Raw genomic sequence first — 22,444 nt, 5'->3', positions numbered from 1 at the left:
CTGGTCTGACGACCACGCTTTAAATGGCAAGGCCCTGCACTGTAGGATTTTTCCCACAAGCCAGAGCGGATACGGATGTTTTTGGATTTGTCCCGAGCCTTCTTGAAAAACGAACCTTTCAGGTGTTTGGGATTTAAAAAATATATAGATTTTTAAAAATAGATGCCTTTTAAAAATAGATTTAAAAATAGATCAGAATAGATTATTCTGCCCACGTTATAAATAAAGTGACTCAAGTATGCAGAGATTAAATGACTTAGGCCAGATTACAGAGCTAGTAGGTGGAAAAGTGTTTTAATTCTTTCCAAGTTAAATGCTCTGTCTCCTTGATCACGACTGTTCTCATGTTACTTGTGTGTTCATTCCTTCATTCATTCCACAAAGGTTATCAAGCACCTTTTGGGGGGCGGGATTTGCCTTTGCTCGAGCTGCTGCAGCTGTCGTGGATATCTGTCCCCATTTCTGCCAGCCCCGATTTCTACCCTGTCTTTAAGATACAGTGGAAAAGCAACTTACTCCCTCCCGCTTGCCATGCACTGTGCTGTCCCCAAACCCCACTGTGAGTGGGGAAGATACAGACGTTCGGGAATTCAGGCTCATACAGTAATATCAAAGGAGATCCATGAATATACTGTCATTTAGATCCGTGAACATGCTGTCATTTGACTCAAAAAATAGACTTTTATGAAGAGGTAGTTTTCTATCGAGAACGCTAGCCATCCTTTTCAAACTCAGCGCGAATGAGTCATCCTCATTGTCTTAGTTCTTGACAGCTTTTGGCATTTCTCTACCCGCTTCAGGACATTATATCCTAGTTCTACCAAAGCAGCTCCTCTGAGGGTGGGCACCACCAATTTCAGAGGGAGGAGAATAATTAGGAACAAGTAGGAATGCTTTGACACTGGCAGCTCTTTGTGCCGGTCTAATTCTAACGAAAGGTGACTCCATCCAAAGCAGGTGATGCACGCACCTGCAGCCATTTGCAGCGATGCTGTTTTAAGTTATGATTGGGAGCAGAAGAAAACCTCTCCAGAAATATCTGCATGTGAAGAACATATTCTTTTAATGCTCCCGTGACCATCTCAGAACCCCTGAATCATGCCACTCCTCAAAATTTGGTAAACCGACACACACAGAATCTGGAACGACTGTAAGAACAGCTGACTGGTTCGGGTATAGATTGGGTCCTAAGACATCTCTAGACCTCACTCTGACGCTTGGGGTTCCTATGCAGGACTTGGGCCCAACAACACTACTTATGACCTTGTAGGTGCCCCAGGGTGGCTCTGCTTATAGGAATTCTTTAGTAAATTGCTCGGTAAAGTTAAAATTCTTTTTTCACGTCGACCGTCTGCTCCGTATCTATTTTCTAAATTTGCAGTCTTTGGCTTCCTTCAAAGCCCACTCGGGCTCTCTCTGTCATCAGACAAGTCAGAAGATCATACTCAGGGAAGTGTCAGTGAAACGATAAACCCTTCCAATTTACATCGTCTCTCCTTGAAAGAGCTCTGAGCACTTTATTATATCTCTTATCTCTCATAGCGCTGTGCAGAAAACGGTAATACGATCTCATTTTACAGCTGAGAAACTTGGAGTTACTCTAACAGGAACGCATAGCTTCCTAAAGAGCGATAAGCCCCTTTGTAAATAAACTAAGCGGATGTCCATTCGCAGCCGCCAGTTTCCAGCGCGGGGTTCCTTGGCTCCCTTCTGTCCCTTCCTCCCCACACCCCTTCCTTGGCTCGTCTTTTGGTGGCTGAGCTGTGTTCTCAGCGAAATCTAATCGGCTCCCTTGCTTCACCCTACTGGACTTGCCCTATCGACCAACTGCGCGTCTGTATAGGCGTTCCCAGCTATTTGCACAAATGCTGTGCATTTAGAAAAATTATGAAGTATGATTAAATATGCCACTGGTCATTATCGATGAAGATATAACCACATAACCTATAATTCTTAGAACGCTTTCTTTCCTGAATGAAGTTCTATTTTCTTTTCTGATTTCATTCGCTTGCCTAAAAATCACTTTTTTAAAAAATAAATAATGATTGGTGATATTTGGGTTCAGATTCTAGTTGCACAACGAACTAGGAAAATCTTGAGCAAATTAATCAACTTCTCCGAGGCCCAGTTTCTTGATCTGCAAGATGGGATTCATAATACCCACCTCGGAAGGTTATTGTAAGGATTAAACAGAGATAATGCAGGCTGAATACTACTCAGTGCCAAACCTGGCCTGCACGAAGCGTTCGGTCAGTGGTTGCGGTGGCGGCCAATGACGGTGACTGTGGTGACAATAATTATAACCAGCTGTGGAGATGGGAGACTCTCCTGTAGGTGATGATTCTAAAAATATCCAAATAAAGCGTGTGTTGAAAACTTCTTCAAAACCTCCTCAGACAGATTTCAGATGTGGCCAACAAGGTTTACTGAACGCCGAGTGGGATTTTTGTGCAAACTAGAACAGCCTTGGTGGCTACAGACTGGGCAGTAGCATCCTCTGCAGCGTGAAACTACTCTCTGAGCACAGATCATGTGCAGCGATAAGACATTTTAAATAAACTAAAACAGCCAACAATGACACAGGAAAATAGTTATTATGTAGCACCTGGCAGATCTGAATGCACCATTTGGAAACTTGCAGAAGTACAGGGGCTCCCGAGTGGCTCAGTGGGTTGAGCATCTGACTTCGGCTCAGGTCATGAACTCATGGATCCTGAGTTCGAGTCCCACGTCAGGCTCTGTGCTGACAGGTCAGAGCCTGGAACCTGCTTTGGATCCTGTGTTTCCTTCTCTCTCTGCACCTCCCCCGCTTGCTTGCTTGCTCTCTCTCTCTCTCTCTCTCTCTCAAAAATAAAGATGAAAAATTTTTTAAAAAGAAGAAACTTACAGAAGTATAAAATATTTTCAAAAGATAACTCTTTTTGACTCTCAAGATCTAAAGGTGTTGGTCACATACTAACTTCAGGAAAGGCATTCCATACCTGGCCAGCTGTTGTCATTTGTAGTATTTTTATGCTTTTCTAGAAGGAGGTAAAAACCAATGATGAGGCAGAGAGGGACTTAGACTATGTGAGTCAATTTAGCTTTACATCTGAATTGCAGAACTGTGAAAAGTGCTTTTCAAGATTTAATGGTTTTTCAGAACAAATGGTGATTGTAACTCAGTCTGGTGGAGTTCATGGAATCTTGGGGCTGAATATATCACCCCATCCACAGTGATTATTTTACAGGTGAATAATGTGAGGCCAGAGAAGCTGAGTGAGGTACTCCATAGCGGCCACCACGAGTCGGTGAGGCAGTGATGAGAAGAAGGACTTAATCCGTAGCCTAGCCTTCTTCTTCCAGCTTACTTCTCCCAGGCCCCTTACAAGGAACGGCAAAAACCATCTGTAGTCATAACGTCAGTATTAACCAAGTTAGTAGTAATTTTGCTCTATGTGCTGAAAGAACTTATTTCTTTTTCATCAGGTAGTTACAATTTCTAAAGTTTTTAAAATATCATTTATTCATTTAGGGACAAAGTAAAGGTATATGTTAACCTTCCTCTAAATGATAGCAAATTAATGGAGTCTAAACTAATGAAGTTTCTTTCTAGTTAGGATTCAAGCAACAACAGTGGTACTCAGTAAACAGCTCTCAGGTCACATGGGACCTTGTGTGTGTCAAAGGGAAGATTAAATCAATCAACGCGTGGAATGAGCTTAGAACAATGAATATTGGCAATGGCAGACAGTAATGTTGCTGAAGTCCTTTGAGATGGCTATAAATTTCTTTTTCTTTCTTCCTTTTTTTTTCTTTTTACGGTTCATTTATTTATTTTGAGAGAGAGAGAGAACATGAGTCGGGGAGAGGCAGAGAGAGAGAGAGGGAGAGAGAGAATCCCAAGCAGGCTCCGTGCTGTCAGCATGGGGCTCAATCCCACAAACCATGAGATCATGACCTGAGCTAAAACCAAGAGTTGGACGCTTAACAATCTGAGCCACCCAGGCACCCCTAAGATGGCTGTGATTTTTCAACGAGGATTAGAGTATTATTCTAGACTCAGCCATAGGCATGATGGAGTATATGAAGCGCTAGACCAATGTTGCCCAACAGAAATACAATGGGAGCCACATACGTTAAACTGTTTGAGTTGTCTTGTAGCCACATTCCAAAAATAAATAAGTGTAATTAATTTTAGTGATGTTTTTATCTAACCCAATATATACAAAAATTATGATTCCAATATGTAATTTTGAAAAGTATTGAGATACTTTATTCTTTTTCTAATACTGTCTTCAAAATCCAGCCGATCTCAATTCAGACTGGCCCAATCTCAGGTCCTCAAGAGTCACGTGCGGTTAGGGCTCTGTATTGGACAGTGTTGCTCTACTCCTATTGTGAGGCTAATTTCACAAAAGCAACGGCCTCCAGCCTTTCTGAAGGTGTGTGTAGTTTTTCTTGGCTCTTTCTTCCTTGTTATAAGATCAGTAGTCAGTGCCCAAGCCCATCACAGCAAAATAGAAATACATTATACATTTAAATTGAGTTATAGTACATAAAAGGCAAAAACTAAGCTGAATGTTTAGCTCACTCTAAAAATAGTTCACTTCAAAAGTAATAGAATATTTTTCTTGGATCAGTTTCTTTCTATTTCCAGTTCAGTAAATTGTGGCAAATTGTATTGCCAGAGTAGAGGGAGGTTTATTTGTTATTTCTTCACTTTGATGGGGAAAAGGTTTGCTGCTTTATGCGAGAAATTCTTAGGCTTATCTTTTAAAAAATGATTTATTGATTTATCCTTCGTGATTTGTTTGGTTCAGTAAACAGTAATTGTTCCCAGTGAAAACAACTATAAATATGTTGCGCTGAAAGCTACAGAAATGATTGCTAATCAGATGGAAATTTGTGTTACTTCTAAAAATACAAGGTAAGGCAGTAAGGTTAGCATTCGTGAGCAATAATCTATTTTGAATTTTTTAAATGTTAGTCTTTCTCAATTTTGAAATGTTGGTTCTTCACAATGCATGAGTATACACAATTCTCTCTGGTAAACTTTACAATGAAGCAATTGGAACTTTGAGTTGCATCCATGCTTTGTGGCTACATTTCTGAAAGAATTCAGTGTTCCCAGACCTTGATTTTCTTATCTGCAAAAGGGGTAGAATAAGAAGAGCTAAAAACGAATGGGCATGTTTAGCTGAACACGTTATATGTCTCGTTCATCGAATCCTCTTTATTCCCACCTCGCATGGTATCATTTTACATACGAAGAGGTGGAATTTGCCCAAGATCAGAAAGCCAGTGGTGAAGCCATTATTCAGGCCCGGGCTGGAGCTCCCTGGCAAAATGTCCTTGATACTTGAAACTACAGGGAGAAAAGGAGGCTTCATGAAATTACTTAGAAGAATTCTTTAATGATACATTTAAAAAAAATATTCTTCCTGTTTAGAAGTCCTTACATAGGCTCATTAGAATATGAGGCAGTTCCATGCTATTCCACAAAACCAAGCCCATCCTTGACTTTAAGAAGTAAAACCAGGTAATGGAATACTTCCTGATGGAACGATGAGGTTGGTCCCTGGAAAACAGATGGTTAGGACCTGGGTTAAATGAGGGTTTGACTTAATTGCCTCTGAGCCTCCTTCTATCTCTGGCCTCCCGTGATGCCTGGTGAATGCCTACGGTTGAAGGGCAGAGTTCCGGTGTCCTCCTCACTTGGGGTCTGCATAGTCAAAGCCAGGCAATGGCAGTTCATTAGTAAGAACGCTATGTAGTGATGGCTTTTGAGATAAAGTAGCTAAACAAAGTTTTGGAAATAAACTTCTGAGAGCAGAAGTCTCAGTCCGATTATTGGTCAATGCAAAATGGACTGGCTCATGGTGAACATTTCCCACCTTTATCTTGTTCTTTCTGGAATTCAATTGCTTTCGTAATCAGTAAAATTCAACCATGGCTAAAGATCTTTGGTGGTACGGAGTGGGGAAAGCTCCAAGCGCTAGAGAAGTGAAAGGGAAGGTAGTGGGTAAAAAGAGAGAGGGAAGGGGAGGGAGAGAGGGAGAGAGTGAATATAATGGCGGGAAAACAGAATGTTGCTATCAAGGCTGGAATGAAGGCTTTGTTAGGGTAGTTGGCTACACCACTGAGATAACCATGGCGGGAATAGCTCAAATCCGTCCCCTGTCTGCCCTTGGGGTCAAGCTGGCTTCCGTGTCAGAAAGCGGACCCCAGAGAAAAGCCTGAAATGTTTATTTCTGTGAAAGTGTCAAGCTTCTTGTGAGGAGGCAAAGCCACTGAATGGAGAGATTACCACCGAGAATGATCTGGACAAGGAAGTCGCAAGGCGAGAGGCTCCTTAGTGGTTAATGCGCTAAATACACAATTTCTGAGCACTCTGTTTACCCGTGGTGGAGACACTTTTATCAGTGAGCACTTGATCTGTCTTCTTAGAGAGTACTTTGACTCTGCTGAGTGTCCAGAGGGAAACATTTAAGGGGGGTGTTTCTCTTGGGTTCTTTATTTATACCAGGTTTGTAAAAAAAAAGCAATGTTTGCTTTCTGTTTCCCCAGTGAATTTCAACTACTTCACAATGCAGCGTGTTCCTTATATTGAATGTCCATTGTGCGACCAGGCACATGGGATGATGTCATGCTGAGAGTAAAAAGGCTATGGTCATTGTCTCAATCAGGGGAAAGGCAGATAAAAAAGAAAACATTAAGTTCCGTTCCTCATGCTTGGCTCCTCCAAATTGATCAATTTTACCAAGACACACGGTGTATTGACTGAGGTAAAAAAGCCTGCATTGTGTCCCTGCTGTCAGTACAGGTATTGAAAGAAATCACACTGATCTAAATTTGACCCCAAGTGGAAGGAGGAAGAGTCACCCGAATGAGCACTGTGAATGATGTCATTGTGTGAACAATAGCCTTTTCCTTCCTTCTTGTCCTTCTAGAGCTAATGCCTCACCTCCTCCGAACACCCTGTCTTCTGGGTGCCTATCACAGTAATCTCATATCTGTGTGTGAGTCTAGCTTGGGGTAACTGAAGCAATATTTCCACAAGAAAACTAAGGTTCCTGAACATTTGCTCAGGAGACATCCTCAAACATTTCTCACTACGAGTGTAAATAAGTGATTTTTGTTTGAAAATTCAGTATTTGACATGTTGTGGATCTGTTCTTTTCTTTTTTTTAAGTTTACTTATTTATTTTGAGAGAGAGAGAGCACAAGCAAGGGAGGGGCAGAAAGAGGTGTACAGAGGATCCGAAGCAGGCTTCTCCCGGACAGCAGAGAGCCTGATGCAGGACTCGAACCCACGAACGGATAGATCATGACCTGAGCTGAAGTCAGACGCTTAACTGACTGAGCCACCCAGGCGCCCTGAATTTTTTTCCACAGTGGCCCCCAAAATAGGGAGGGGAAGTTTGGAAACTAATCTAATTCTCTTTAAAATCACAGACAATAATTTGGATGGATAACAAATTTCGAGATCCAAAAAGACAGAGATAGAGATATGAGCCAAATTTCAGAAGAAGAAATTGGATACTGAACCATGCACCTTCAAGATGGAAGAGGAATGGTTTACCAGCAGCCTATGCAAATATAGCTAAATTTTCCCTCAGCTGTGTTGAGTGAGTGCCAGAAAGGCTAATACAATTTTAGGTGCATTGTCTATGCTTCAACAGAAGCATAGAAAAAGAAAAAAAAAAAACCGAGAAGCAATAATTTCACTCTATTTTGGGGTGACACCCTGTGGGCAACCAGTTGATGAAGAGATTCAGGAGAACGTCCCAGCAGTAATTTTAGAAACCTTGGCACGAGAGGAATCTGGTTAGCCTTGGTGGTGGCAGGAAGAGAGGGCTGAAGGTGTAACCTGACCAACGGGAGGTAGCTCCTTGGTGAGTCACAGAGAGAAACTACACCAGGTGAACCATCACACAAAAGAAATTCTATTTGCGACAAATAAGGAGATCACAGGGAATAACTTCCAAAGTCATGACTTCCCGAGCAAGGGTGGTTAGGTTCCTTTGATTTGGGGTGAGGATAAATATTTAAAAAGAGGCTCCTTGTCACCATATGTGCAGGTGGGCGTAGGGTTGCACACGTGCCTATACATATTTTGTGTGTTATGTAAATGAGGCTTGTGTTCCCCCTGGGGCAGAGATTTTAGTGTTATAATGGGGTGAAGGTAATCGTTGGTAGTTCCAGAGGCCACTCCATGGTCCCGTGTAGGCGCAAGTCTCAAGCTGGTCTGGATGGCCTTGTCCGGCACTCGCTATCACCTGAGGGCCGGGGTCGGGTCTCATTTGCCAACCAGGTAAGCTGGAAAGGAGAGCTTAAGGAAAGATGGGGGAAAAGTGAGTGCAAGCAGGTGAGCACTGATGGTGAGATCTTGGGTTCTAGCTGGCGACAAGGGCACTAGATAAACACTTAGAGGGTGGTCATGTGAGGGCGTCCGGGTGGCTCAGTTGGTTGAGCCTCTGACTCGTGGTGTCAGCTCAGGTCACCATCTCATGGTTTGTGCATTTGAGCCCCACCTGGAGCTCCGCACTGGAGGTGCGGAGCCTGCTTGGGATTCTCTCTCTGCCTCTCTGCTCCTCTGCTGCTTGAGCCCATGTGCTCTCGCTCTCTCTCTCTCTCTCGCTCAAAATAAATAAATGAGCTTAAAAAAGGGGGGTGGTGGGGCGCCTGGGTGGCGCAGTCGGTTAAGCGTCCGACTTCAGCCAGGTCACCATCTCGCGGTCCGTGAGTTCGAGCCCCGCGTCAGGCTCTGGGCTGATGGCTCAGAGCCTGGAGCCTGTTTCCGATTCTGTCTCCCTCTCTCTCTGCCCCTCCCCCGTTCATGCTCTGTCTCTCTCTGTCCCAAAAATAAATAAACGTTAAAAAAAAAAAGGGGGGGGGGTGGTTATGTGGACCAGGCGGATTACATGTACACGGGTGGCTCTAGCAGACAGAACAAGAAACGGTATCTAGAAGTTGCAAAGACAGGTTTGAGTTCAATGTAAAGAAGTTTCTGGGAGAGTTGCCCCTCTAGAGCGGCATGGAGGACTGGGGTTCTCAATTTGGATTGATTCAAGAAGAGGCTGCACGGCCCCTTACTGAATACTCCCTGTTGGGTTCATCTCGAGGGGTCACTGCGGTGCCTTGTTACTCTGTGGTTGGGACCTCCCTTGCCACGTTGTAAACGAGAAGCAACCAGCTCGAAAGTAGGGAAGCGCAGTGCAAGGCTCCCGAAGTGGGCCAGCCAGCAGGATCTTCCGCACTCACCAGGGCCTGAGGACAAGGCAGTTAGGCAGCTGCCTGAGGGGCCACACTTCAGGAGGTGTTTTCTTCCTGCTTATGGCAATGCTTCGGCTCTCAGCTTTGCTATAAACCTATAAATCTATTGCCCCCCCCCCCCCCCCCATACACACACCGGACCCTTCATGAAAGCAGAGGGAAATGCATAGCAAATGTGTCAAACAGCTGAGCCACACTGCAAGCGGGGGCTTCCTCCGTCCTGTCCCGGGACCACATGAAGCCATCTCACTTTCAAAGCTTAGGCTTGGCACCCAAAGTGGGACTGTGCCTGGAGTCACAGTAGAGTTAGAGTAAAAATCTATTGTTTTGAGACAGTTGTACTAATTTGCTTCTTGATTTCTTTAAACTTTCTACAGTACGTGCATATCCTGAATGGACATAAGAATCTGGGGCCGGGCGGGGGGGGGGGGGGAGTTATTTTTACAGTGAGGTAAAACTAAGGAACACTAAATAGTTCAGATAAACAGCTCTGCAGCCCTAGGTATGCCCGGAACTGGCATGATGGTGACAACCCTGTCCTCTATTTGTGTTGCCTTTTCTATGTTACTTGTCCATCCCCCAGTTCCACCCCTCCCCCTCCCCCATCTATAAAATGGAGATAATAGCATCACTCCTCAGGGGTGTGAAAATGAAGTAAGCTAATACATCTAAAGAACTTACAACAATACCAGGTGCACACAAAACAAGTTGTTAGTGTAATTATATATTGTTCTGGGGGTCATTTCGACCACCCCCGGGTTTAATACGTTTCCAGGACACACAGGTCCCAGAAAAGCTGTTATACTCAGTTGTGGTTTGTTACAGCAAAAGAATACAGATTAAAATCAGCAAGGGAGAAAGGTGCATTGGGTGAGGTCCAGGTGCACAGGACCAGTCGCTGGCTTCCGGTTGTCCTGACAGAGTTTCATTCTCCCAGCAACATGTGACAACATGCACCAAGTGTGACCAATCAGGGAAACTCACCCACACCGTGGTGTCCAGGATTTCTACTGGCTGACAGGGGTCAGTCACACAGACCTGCAGTCTTCAATTCCTCCTTCCCTACCTGCCCCCACAAGAGGTCACACTGATACAGGGTGACTCCAAACCCAGACATACAGAAAAGGCATTCACAAGAAGTCACATTTTTAGCATCAACTATATGGCATGGCGCACAGTCTCAAGCATGCAGAGACATTTTATCAGGCAGGATACCCCAAGGGTTCAGAAGAGCCAGTCCAGGGATAGTCCTGAAGGTTTGGGCAACTCAGGCCTTCTGAGTTCACATTTTATTGCGTGTCGTATGTAAATTTTGCTTGTCTGGACAATCAAGTTCAACCATTTTAATGTTTTAAATATTTTTGTAATGTTTTTCTTTATTTTTGAGAGAGAGAGGGAGAGAGAGAGAGAGAGAGAGAGAGTGAGGGAATGGCAGAGAGAGAGGGAGACACAGAATCTGAGGTAGGCTCCAGGCTCTGAGCTGTCAGCACACAGCCCGACACGGGGCTCGAACTTGTGAACTGTGAGATCGTGACCTGAACCAAAGTCAGACACTTAGCTGACTGAGCCACCCAGGCACCCCTTAATTTTTTTTTTTTTTTTTAGCATGTGAACATTTATTGAATGTATATTGCACACCTATCTCTTATAACCTCTCTATATACTGGAAAATAACTTCAGTTCACATTGTAAACCCAAAATAGAAACTGTTATCATCTGATATGAGGGGGCTTATCAGAAACTACGGATTGCTATTACTGCACTATGGTGACAGAATGCTCTGAAAATTTTGATTGAAATTACACATCAAATGCTTTACAAATATGATTAGCTTTAGTCCTTATCAATAGCAGTGGGAAGTAGGTAATAGTTCTGTGTTACAGGTGACAGAATAAAGGTCCAGAGAGTTTTAAGAACCCCTCCAAGGCTCCTCAGGCAGTAAAGGGCAGAGTCTACATTTACCAATCCGATTCCAAACGTTGTGGTCTTAACATCATGCATGATAGTTTCCTATGATCTTGAGAAACATGGGCATTTATTAGTATGACCAGTTGGTGCTCAATGTCAAATAAAAAATATTTTAGTTGATAATGGGCAGAAAAAATATGATTTTATGTTTTAAGTATTTGGGAGAATTAACTAAAAAATTCAAAGAAAGGAGGTGATTCAACTAGCCGTAATCACCCTCCATGGATGTTATTACTAATCGTAACCATTTATTACATCTCTTTCTCAATGAATCTAGTGTTGTAATTTTTCTTTTCTACTGGTAGAGGAGAATAAGAGAAGTAATTTTTGTATTCCAGCCTTGAGTACTAAATACTAAAAAGTATTTGGGAACATTAAAAAAATCCGGTATTCATTCGACTTGATGCATCTCAAGATCCGTAGAATGTTTAGACACTGGGGCAGCCTTGTGGTAGAACACACATGTTGCTTTGACCACCAGAAAAGATCTTGGCAAAACACCATAAATATGTGGTGTAGAATGCAAAAAAGCCAGCATGAGAGAGATAGAAAAAAAGAGGGGGATTATATTGTTATTCTGAGTGTTTGGATTCATAAGGGGAACTTAAAATCTGAATGCCTTCCAAGGTTCCAAAATTGTTGCCTCCATGAATGGTCTGTAATTGCTTCTTTCTCCTTCCCCTATTATTAGATCTCAGTCTGTGGTAGAAGCTGGGACCCTGAAACATGAAGAGAAGGGAGAGAACGAGAACACTCAGCCACTCCTGGCTCTGGACTGAACCCCGGCTCACCCCACGCTCCCGCAGATCGCCAGCCCTCAGTGGTATCAGCCACCCGGGAAGCACAGGCGCAACTGACCCACACAGACACGTGCGTTCGCTTGACATGAGGCCCTCCACTCTGCCACCTAGTAATGACTGTCACCAGCCATCGGTCTGAGCAGCCAAAGTGAACAGACTTGAGAGATGGTTTTTTGTTGTTTTTTTTCAGTGAGGGGATTGGAGGTGAAGCAAGGCGGTATTCCCCTTTATTTACGGTATTCCCCTTCCCCTTTATTTACGGTATTCAACGAATTGAAAAAGGAAAAACTAAATTGATGCACACACTCCGTTAGGACAAGGATTTTTCTGAGGCACCGCAGATACCCTTTCCAGTTTTTGTGATTTAAGATTAAGCGCACTTCCAAGTAGATACACCAGAATTAAGCTGTGCAGACACAGTTGTCAAGCTCAATGTAAGTGCAAAGCCCCAAGACAGTAATCTCTCCAGTGATTTCCATTCTTATGGAATTATTTTCTTTGACCTCATCACCAGCATCGAATTGTTCAGCCTAAGGGCATGTTCTTGTAGGTCCGGCTATTTGCCGAGTTTGCTTATTTGGATATCCTGCAAGAATGATTTCGACGTCACACCTTTCTTTCAGGCCACCAGCTGATTACCACGATCTGACTTTAAAGGAAGACGCACACAACTTGAAATATGATTGTTTCATCTTAATAATGTGACTCGTCACAGGCAACATGTATCTGCGGGGGAGGGGGTGGGGTCTCATTGAAAACACATGTCAGTGATGAATGAATCCATTCAAATTGCCTCACTCGGGTCACTACAGCAAAGAAAAGTGCTACTGAAGCATTTAGCGCCCCCCATCCTCCTGCAACCAGTTCAAGGTGTGGAGAAGGGACCTGGCTGTTGCTGAGAGGGTACATATCAATCATGGAGGAAGACCCTTAAAGATGGCTAAATATGCAAATACTGAAAATAGATTAGGATTGCGGGATAAAATGCCAAAGATCATTTTATTTCTTTGTCTGTTCTCCTTAGAAATGGAGTCCCCAACTATCCAGTCAAAGGAAATGAAATAAAAGTGAATAGGATACGATATCCTTACTTGGGCCATGTTTCCCCAGATGAGTTGTATGTTTTTACATATATTTTATGCTCCCAGCCATCTGCATGACATGGGCATTTATTAGTATGACCAGTTGGTGCTCAATGTCAAATAAAAAATATTTGAGTTGATAATGGGCAGAAAAATATGATTTTATGTTTTAAGTGTTTGGGAGAATTAACTAAAAAATTCAAAGACAGGAGGTGATTCACCTGGCCATAATCACCCTCCATGGATGTTATTACTAATCGTAACCATTTATTACATCTCTTTCTCAATGAATCTAGTATTTTAGGTTTTTTTTCTACTGGTAGAGGGGAATAAGAAGTAATTTTTGTATTCCACCCTTGAAATAAAATTTAAATAGAATTAAAAATATTTCTCAACCAACTGTATCACAGTACAAGTAAAACCAATTCATTTTATGTAGACATTTCAAATAACAAAATAGTAACACTGAAAATCATTCTACCAATGCAGTGACCAAAATGCTTTCCTTATATTCCATGACAGAGGGAAGAAAGATAAAGAATTAAAGTGAATTAGAAAATCCATTTTATTACTTGTGTTTATAAAATAGTTGAGGGATCCAAGTGTTTAAAACGGTATCGGAGTCGATTATTGCCAACACTTTACAACAGTAAGGATAACTCTGGCTTTTCAATTGGCAACATTTAGAACCTACTGTAGTGACCTGATTTGAAATACCATATTATAATTATTAAGTCAAGAGCTAGTTTTTACTCTAGTCCGTGATTTCATTAAATGAACATAAGATGATGGTTTAACACTGACAACTCATACTTTAAATTTCTTTATGTGTATGCGGTATACATGTAAGAACCAAATTCAGTAAGTGACATGAATATTCTTACAGGAGCATTGGATTGTGTTGTCCTTTGTCAGTCATTTCTTCCGTTCAATAAATACTGAAGGACACAACACCTTTTTATTTTCAAGAGTTTGCTTTTTCTTCTGGACTTTGGTAATTTCGATACTTTCCTCATGTGCTTCTTCATCTATTTTAGTGGGATTGTTTTGGCAAAACAGACGGGAACAAAATATCTTGCAAACCCTTGCAAACACTGGAAGCTCACGTCAAGCCAAAAGGGTCCATTTCAACGTTAAAGAACTCTTTTTAAAAGACCTAAAGCATCCCTCTTTGTCCTTAAATGGAAAGGACGCACAAGTGTTTTTTTCTACCCGTGAATGAGATTTGGTAACTGCTGTGTCATTTCTTCAGCGTTTTTGTTCGTATTGGCTTAAAATTCAGGTACATGAATATCATTACATTCACATAGCTATCATTTCTAGTTTGGACTGGAAACATGCAATATTTAATGCATTAATACTCTTCTAAGTTTGATCATCTTTGGAATAAGGAGGGAGGCAAAACCATTTTTCAACTGTTATTTCTACGCCGTGCGTAACATTAAAGCTAAACTATGGACGATTGCTACTTCAAAGCTATATTTAAATGGCAGAAGTTTCTCAAGCCAGGGAAACACAAGAGTCTTCCAAACTCTGTCAAAGAGGAAGGCGATCTGGACATCCTAAACGCAGGACTAAGATCCTGGCATTCTTGAGGTCTTTCACTCTGCCATCCTTCATATTTTTACAAAATTGTGGTGGGGACCCACCTAAGGACCTCCTCACTCACGTGGATCTACAACAGGCAAGGAGACTCTGGGTTCCAGCCCTTTCTCAGACGGCAAAGAGGCCAAGGAGCCCGATGTCCTAGCAGCCCCCTCGCTATTTGATCCTGAGAGAACGTTTTTACTCCGAGAAATGTTACTTTTTCAAGTCCTAATTCTTGGCATTAAAAAAATTTTCATGTGGCACTTTCATACCTCGATATAAAATAATTCCATGTCTTCTTTCAGTGTGAAAAGTTCCTCTCAGAAAGACAGAGTCTCTACCATTTGCATGGTGAGGAGAGAAATTAAGACACCGTCTTTGAATGACGATTTGAAATAGCAAATGGACTCAGGTGGTAGGAAGCAGTACAGTCCGCAGACAGCACAATTACATCTTTCTCCTTTGTAGTAGGAAAATATAATTGCTTCTTTTATGAGTGTCTTTCACTAAAAATAATTAAAAGAGGGAAGTATGGGTTCACGGGGAAAGTTACCATTGAACAGCATTTACACAGCTCGTTATCAAAATCAACAAAAAAGTAGTGGTACGTGATGACAAAATTGCCTAGCTACCCTAGAAAAATATAATTGCATAGAAAGATTACAAGCTAAAGCGATCCATTCACAGTTTCTACATATCGTCTCATTGTACGCTGATTTCGGCCTCTTCTAAGTGGAGAAAGCATCTTTGGCTGACAAGGTAGAAGCTATCCCGTATTCACCTGAAAATGTGGCATCAGATGGGTGCCGTCATGGGAGGAAGTACAGCAGAGTACTTTCTACATGAACTGCAGCAAGGCAAATATTCCTTTTAGTGTCTTCTAATCCTAGGAGGAGCCTCAGAATTTTTCGGGCTGCAAGTCAAAGGAATCAAGGGCCTCAGACTTGGAACCTGTGTCCCTACACCCAAGGAGATGGAAGCGGAAAGGCAGCCTCTCTCCAGTGTGTCCCAAGCCTGTACAACATACTAAATCGCAGGAAGGCTCTGTCTCTGCTGGGGGGTCAGCTCTGGGTGCCACACGTCCACGATGAATATCAGCCGGAAAGACGCAGCGTCCTGCCATACCTCGTGCTCAAAAGAGTCATCAAAGATGAGCACCTTGCCTTCTTCCCACGTCCTGGAACAGAAAAACATGGGTTCAGATGTCTGAGAATCAACCCATGGCTATGTGCAGATGGGCACTTTCATGATAACCTTTGGGAGATGACCAGATAACTGGAACGCGAAGCCAGCATTTATTCTCTCCTTGGTGATTAAGAAAGAATTTAAGGATTCTTACCATGAATACAATTTTCGATGCTGAGCCCTGAACGTGAACACAGGGCAGGGGACTGGTGATAAGAGCATACGGACCTCACCACAGGCTTTGCAATTATTCTTGGAACAAGCCTAGGTGTGGCTTGTAGAGTCAGGCAAGCAGTGAAAGGCGTGCCCCGGTGGCTCAAGCCCACATGACTTCCTGGTCAATGACTGCATGCTGTCCTCCCTTGGCCTTTCAGAGACTGGTCTAGACCTATGGGCAGCACCTGGGTATCTTCATGCCCCGTAGGATACCTGGAAGGGCGCCAGTGCATCTCCAAATGATTTTCTCAACGCTTTCCGTTGGTTAAAGCTCCATTTCGTGGAAGAAGTCCCATTTTATGGAAAGGCAGATTGGGAATGGATTTTGTTTATATTTTTAATGTCATTTGCAATGCAAGTGGGCTATCCATGGAGTATTTTAAATCAATGCTGCAAAACATTCTTCAGGGCCTCCAACATTACTTCATAAAATATGTGTATAGAAGCTAAGACCTAAACATAGTACTAGTCTAAATAAAGCAATCAAGACAGAAATATGCAGGGGCAATTACACAATGCCTTTCAAATCCAAAGAAAGTTTATTAGTCATGCTAATGTTCTTCTTTTTTTAAAATAGGTATTTACTGCCAATTTATTACATGCTAAGTTACATTTTTAAAATGAAATTATTACTAGGAAATTTTCTTTAGTATTAAAGTTCCATGCAAGCATTTGATATTCTATATTGTGGATTAGCAAAAAATTAAAATCACAGGATAGAAAATGCTAGCTTGATTTCAAGATTTCAGATAACTTGGGGGCTGTCCTGTGCTCTGCATATGTTTGACAGCCTCTCTGGCCTCTACCCACTAGATGCCGGTAGCACTCTCCCACCAGTCATGAGATCCAAAAGTATCCCCAGTCATTGCCAAATGTCCCTGTGGAGTGGTGGTCGGGGTGGGGGGGTGGGTGGTGAGAGGCACATTCATCCCAGACACATTGTATTAATCAGACAATAACATTTCTACGTTAAAGTAAATGATAAACAAATGAATATTTGCCAGTTGAAAGTTCCTTGAAGTTGAGAATCGACCCCTACTTTCCCACTCATCCCCACCTTCCTACCCCATGTCACACGCTGTCTCACACACCTAGCCTAATTGCTTGCATTCAATAAACATGGGCTGCTTGACTCTTCACTATGATTCCTCTTATGGTTCAGAGTTCTACTGGAGTTCCATCCAAGTGAAACCAACAACAGAAATATACAGACACCAGAGCACAAGACAGAGTATATATTATTAAATATTATTAGACACATATTAAAACCAAACTTGAAAAGAAAGGCAAAGTTAAGAAAAGGACAAGAAAAAGGAAGTGGCATGGCCCATAGCTTATACAGTTTGGTGGTGATGTTCTAGGCCTTAGTGTTACTGGTGGGGCTATGCAATGTGTATGGGGGATCGCTGACAAGCCTAAATATAGGCAGCAGATAAGGGGGGCAGTGCACTGACGGGGGAGCGGCAGTACGCCCGTGTGCACAGCAGCATCGCCCATAGCAGCCAAAAGGCGGAAGCAACACAAGTGTCCACGGACCAATGAATGGGTACACAAAATGTGGAACATGCGTACAATGGAGTATCATTCAGCCTTCAATGGGAAGGAAATCCGGACCATGCTACAACATGCACATTATGCTCCGTGAAATAAAGCACTCACACAAGAACAAATATGGTGTGAGTCCACTTACAGGCGGTACCTAGAGCAAATTCACAAAGATGGTAAGAATGATGGGGGCGGGGGTTGTTCAGTGTGTTCAGTTTCACAAGATGAGGAGTCCTGTGGATGGACGGACGTTGGCGATGGCAGCACAGTAGGAACGTACACAGCGCCACTGAACTGTGTGGATATTTAGAAACGGGATGGTAAATTTTATGTTATGTGTTTCACCACTGTTAGAAAAGGAAAAAAAAAGGTGGGGGGAAGGGAAAGGGGAGCATGTGGTGGAAGAGAAAGAGGGAGAGAAACGGCACAGCACAATGGGCAGGTTACAGCCCTGAATGGAAGCAGATTTAAAACCAACTGGCCATTTACTACTGTGTGACCTGGGGGGGTCACTCAGCATACAGGAGCCTTTGTGTCTTTATCCGATGAAGGGTAGAGAATATAAAAGAGGAGGAAGGAAAATACAGAAAAAAAAATAGGGAAAAGAAAGATAGAGATGATAACATATGTAAGTGGTATAATGTTACCAAAAATAACCTTGGCTTCACGCCCTATGAATTGGCCCTCATTGAGAAGACAAAAATCTTCCAAGGGGGTGAGATACCAAAAATTTCAGAGACCTGCGAAATACACTTTGTGCTATCATGGCAAGGGTTCTCAAAGTTTTTTTTGAGTGGCAGAGGATCTGGAATCTACTTAAAATACTGGAAGTAATTCAAAGAATGGAACACAAAATTCTAGGTTGCACAATATGATATTTTTCACTCGATTCTGACGGGTGTAAGAAAGTCAAAGACTTAGGGATGCTTTACGGGAGAAAATTATTGAACATCTCATTCATTAACTTACATTCCCCATGAATTGGGAAAAGCTTTTAGTGTTGAAACACACTGGTTTATTCCAGGAACACCAGTGTCTTTAAGGGTGGAATTTGAGTGACCACTGTCTGTGGCTTTTCAGAAATCTTAAGTCAAGTATGGACCAGTGTAAACCATTGATGAAATTTTTTTTTTTTTTTTAACAAAAATCTGGGAGGTATTCTAAAGAGTTGGATTCCTTTAGGGCCCTAAAACTCACGGGGAAGTGTGTCCCATTATCTTCTCTTTGCCCTTCCATTTTCTTTTTTTTTTTTTTTAATTTTTTTTAACGTTTATTCATTTTTGGGACAGAGAGAGACAGAGCATGAATGGGGGAGGGGCAGAGAGAGGGAGACACAGAATCTGAAGCAGGCTCCAGGCTCTGAGCTGTCAGCACAGAGCCCGACGCGGGGCTTGAACTCACGGACCGCGAGATTGTGACCTGAGCTGAAGTCGGACGCTTAACCGACTGAGCCACCCAGGCACCCCAGCCCTTCCATTTTCTTTCAGACAGTTTTCCAGAAAAGCTGCCAAGATACCCAATTATTTAATGTAGATTCCTTGTGAATACTTCAAAACTGGCATGTTTCAATCCCTCATGAGAGCTAAAATGACAAAAAGTGTAGCCCTCATTAACCTGAAAGGGAAGAACAAAAAAATCCCATCCAAGCCACGTGCAGGCTGAGGGACTGAGGTTAACTTGAGATAAATGCCTTGCTTGGGAAAGGATGAGGTTTTCCAGAAAAAGCGACAGCTCTAAATCGGTCAAAGGTCTTCAGATCTCTTCTGAATAACAAAGACTCTCACTGCAAGGTGAAGAAAACAGTTTTCAGGCCGCTTGCTTTGTGAGCAAAGCTTCACCAAATATGATTAAGTTATACTCCAAGTATGACCTGAAAGGTGCCCTCTGGAGAAAAGATTTTCAGGGTTGCCCTTGAGTTTCCTGAGGGCGCACCCTGCCTTTCTCTCAGGGCTCAGGAGAGCAGGACCAGAGTGGGGGGCTGCACCCTCTCCCCAGATGGCTACCTCATCTGGCTTTGAGAATGCCTTAGCATCGAGAGAAGCACGCCTCTCCCTGGTTTGCAAAAGATACAAGAATACCTGGTCAAAGACAAAGTCATGTCACATAATTCTTCAGTGTCTCAAATTACTGTAATTATAATTAACGATACTGGTATAATGGTGGCAGTACTGTACCCAACAACCACACTGTGTCACAGAATTATCGTCAACACTAATCATGCTAAACAATGATACTAGGTGCTTATAGAGTCTGCCACCTAAACACTTTATTGATCACATCTCAGTGATCCTTGCTAAAATGTTGAGGTAGGCAAGAGACAGGGTTCTAATTTTCCAGCAGAGGAATCCTATGGAAGCAAGTTCAGATGTCTGCAGTGATACTGCGCGTCTGTGGAAAAAGCTTCATTAGAGCCCAGACCTTCAGCTAGAGATCACGGTACTACTAGGGGACATGCTTAGCGCCTGCGCTGCTGTGGGAGGTGGCCTGGAAGCCATTTAACAGGCTGAGTGGAATACAGAAAAAGGGTCAAAGAGCTCAGCAATAAGGCTACATAACACAGTACTTATTAATCCTGACCTACTGAAGTCCCTCAATTCTGACTGCATTAGAAATCCTGGCACATACTAGAATCGTAACGTAAAACTCTTTTCTCTCTCTCTACCTAATACACGAAGACAGAAATACACACGTGCACAAATGCACATTTTTTTCTATGTATATATGTATGTAGTATCTATCTATCTGTCTATCTATCTATCTATCTATCTATCGGGACAAAGCATTTTTCTGGAGGCTAGGACACCTGTGTTCTCGTTCTGACTGCCGCTAACTAGCCATGTGATAAAGCACTTCACCAAGGGGCCTCCATTTCCCCCTCGGTACAACGACAGAGATAGAAAGATGGCCTCTAAGGCTCCTTTCCACAGGAAAATTCCCTTAATTCTCTGAGCCGAGTTGCTGGTTAGGACTTCGGTCTTCACACTACATTTCACAGGGCACGCTTAAGCTTCCATCTGAGAAATGGAGAAATAGTATTTGCTGCTTTGTTTCAGGTCAACATATCAATTCCAATGAAAGACGGCTGACTTCACAAGGAAGCTCTCTTCCCGACAGATCGTGTGCATATGCACCCCTAGCACATCTCCCAGCCCCTCACAGAAGAGCCCGGCCCGGCTGCCACAGGGCCGCCCTCCCCTCCACACAGGCCCGGGGACTTCCCCTGTCTCTGTGCAAGCTCTGGACCTCCTCCTCTTGGCCCTGGGTCAACCAGCAGCCGAGAAAGCCAAAAGGGGGCCAAGGAAGAGAAAAGGCAGAGGAAGGCAGACTCATAAGACCCCAGATGGGATGCCGCTGCCCTGTCCCCACAGACCTCCAGTTCCAGGGTGGGGGCTCGGGGAGGAAAAGGGGAAATGTGGGAGCGGGGTGTGGAGCTCTCAGCTGGGCTCCTGCTGGTCCTCCTTTCTCCGGGATCGCTCCTGGCCCCACGCCTATCAGATCACAGTCCCCATCTGTATCTGTTCCATCCCTCCACACCCTTGGCCTCCTATCGTGCTCCCCTTTCCTAACTCCTTAAAGCCCCGCCTCCTCCAGGTCACAAGAACCATCTCCAGTGGTAGAGGGGTGCTTGGTCTCACTCCCTAGAAGGTAAGAGACAAAGGTCCCCATTTCTACCGCGATCCCACAAGAGGACAGTAAAAGATCAAACACACGGAGTGCTTTTACCACACAGCACTCTGTAAATACCGTCCGGACTGCATCTAGGTGGACTGCTTTCACACTCAAAACCACAGAAAGATACACTTTTGTTCTTCTCCCATCTCACAGGTGAGGAAATCGAGGCTTTGAGAGATTATGCAAGTTGTCTAAAGCTGGAGTGAAAAGCCTTGGAGGACTGGCCCAGGAACCTCCACATCATTTAATATTGCCATAGCAAAATGGATCCCAACTTTCCCATTTCTCGACCATCACTTCAACAAACGAAATGTTTGCGCACGAGTCGTACTGCATGTGGGAATCGCCATTCCCCGTGCAGGGATCGCTGCGTATCTGCGTGTACGAATGCTAACCAGAACAGCGGTTAAGAGACTTCACTGGACGTCTTTAATTCACCAAGTTGCTCAAGGAAAGGAAGAAAGGGGACAAAATGTTACTATTTAGTAACAAATACTCAGGGAACACATCCAGGTAAAATGCCATGTTCGACCTGCAATCCCAGGTGCGCAGGCTCGGATGGTGACTTATGGACGGGTAAGGTCACGTTACAGTTGGGCTGGAAGACGGTTACATTCTGTCAAAGAGAAGAGCTATGATATCCAAAGGAAAATTCTCAGACTTTAGCTTCCTGGACACTTTGTGAAAAAAGAAATGCTGTCTATGAACAATGCATGGTGACTTTAAAAAATTAAGTCTTTCTCTCACTGTTAACATGTTAGCAGGCTTTCCACATAATCTACCTAATTAAAAACTTGAGAGATTAATGGAAAGAGTATGCTACAAAAACACTGGAGGTATGCTGTGGTAGAGGGCCATTATTTCCACAGCAGCAGGAAGAGGCATCACAGGACGTCTTGCCAACTCATGTCTTCAGTGTGCTGCTGACGTGACACCCATGCACATTTTCCTGACGATCTGGTGGTCCTGTCCAATATTTTTGGCTGGTAAGTTGCAGGCAACAAGCCTGAGTCTCCAGGAGAGCCACACAGTCACTCTTCTTTCCTGCAGCCTGGTTCCAGCACGTCCTGAAGACTCAGTGGAAAGAATTCCCGTGTGCGATCGTCCGGAGCTCAAACAACTTGGCCGCTC

The 22,444-nt window shown here is 43.3% G+C and overlaps 2 protein-coding genes across 9 annotated transcripts in view; one reads left to right on the top strand and one right to left on the bottom strand.

The window, feature by feature from the left end:
* The window catches only part of CLVS1 (clavesin 1), a 171,407-nt gene extending 157,610 nt beyond the window's left edge, over nucleotides 1–13,797 (top strand). The window contains exon 6 of the mRNA XM_015070921.3: nucleotides 11,918–13,797. Coding sequence (XP_014926407.1) covers nucleotides 11,918–12,005 — 88 coding nt within the window. The 3' untranslated portion in view covers nucleotides 12,006–13,797. The remainder of the gene's footprint in view (nucleotides 1–11,917) is intronic.
* Nucleotides 13,656–22,444, bottom strand: part of ASPH (aspartate beta-hydroxylase) — a 222,546-nt gene continuing 213,757 nt past the window's right edge. For all 8 annotated transcript variants that reach the window (XM_053208017.1, XM_053208012.1, XM_053208011.1 and 5 more), the window contains one exon: nucleotides 13,656–15,872. In XM_053208017.1, coding sequence (XP_053063992.1) covers nucleotides 15,722–15,872 — 151 coding nt within the window. In that variant the 3' untranslated portion in view covers nucleotides 13,656–15,721. The remainder of the gene's footprint in view (nucleotides 15,873–22,444) is intronic.

Source organism: Acinonyx jubatus, chromosome F2 (assembly GCF_027475565.1).
Source record: "Acinonyx jubatus isolate Ajub_Pintada_27869175 chromosome F2, VMU_Ajub_asm_v1.0, whole genome shotgun sequence".
Classification (NCBI taxonomy): Eukaryota; Metazoa; Chordata; class Mammalia; order Carnivora; family Felidae; genus Acinonyx; species Acinonyx jubatus.
The sequence above is the reverse complement of the archived record's forward strand: the minus strand, read 5'-3'. Positions and strand labels throughout refer to the sequence as shown.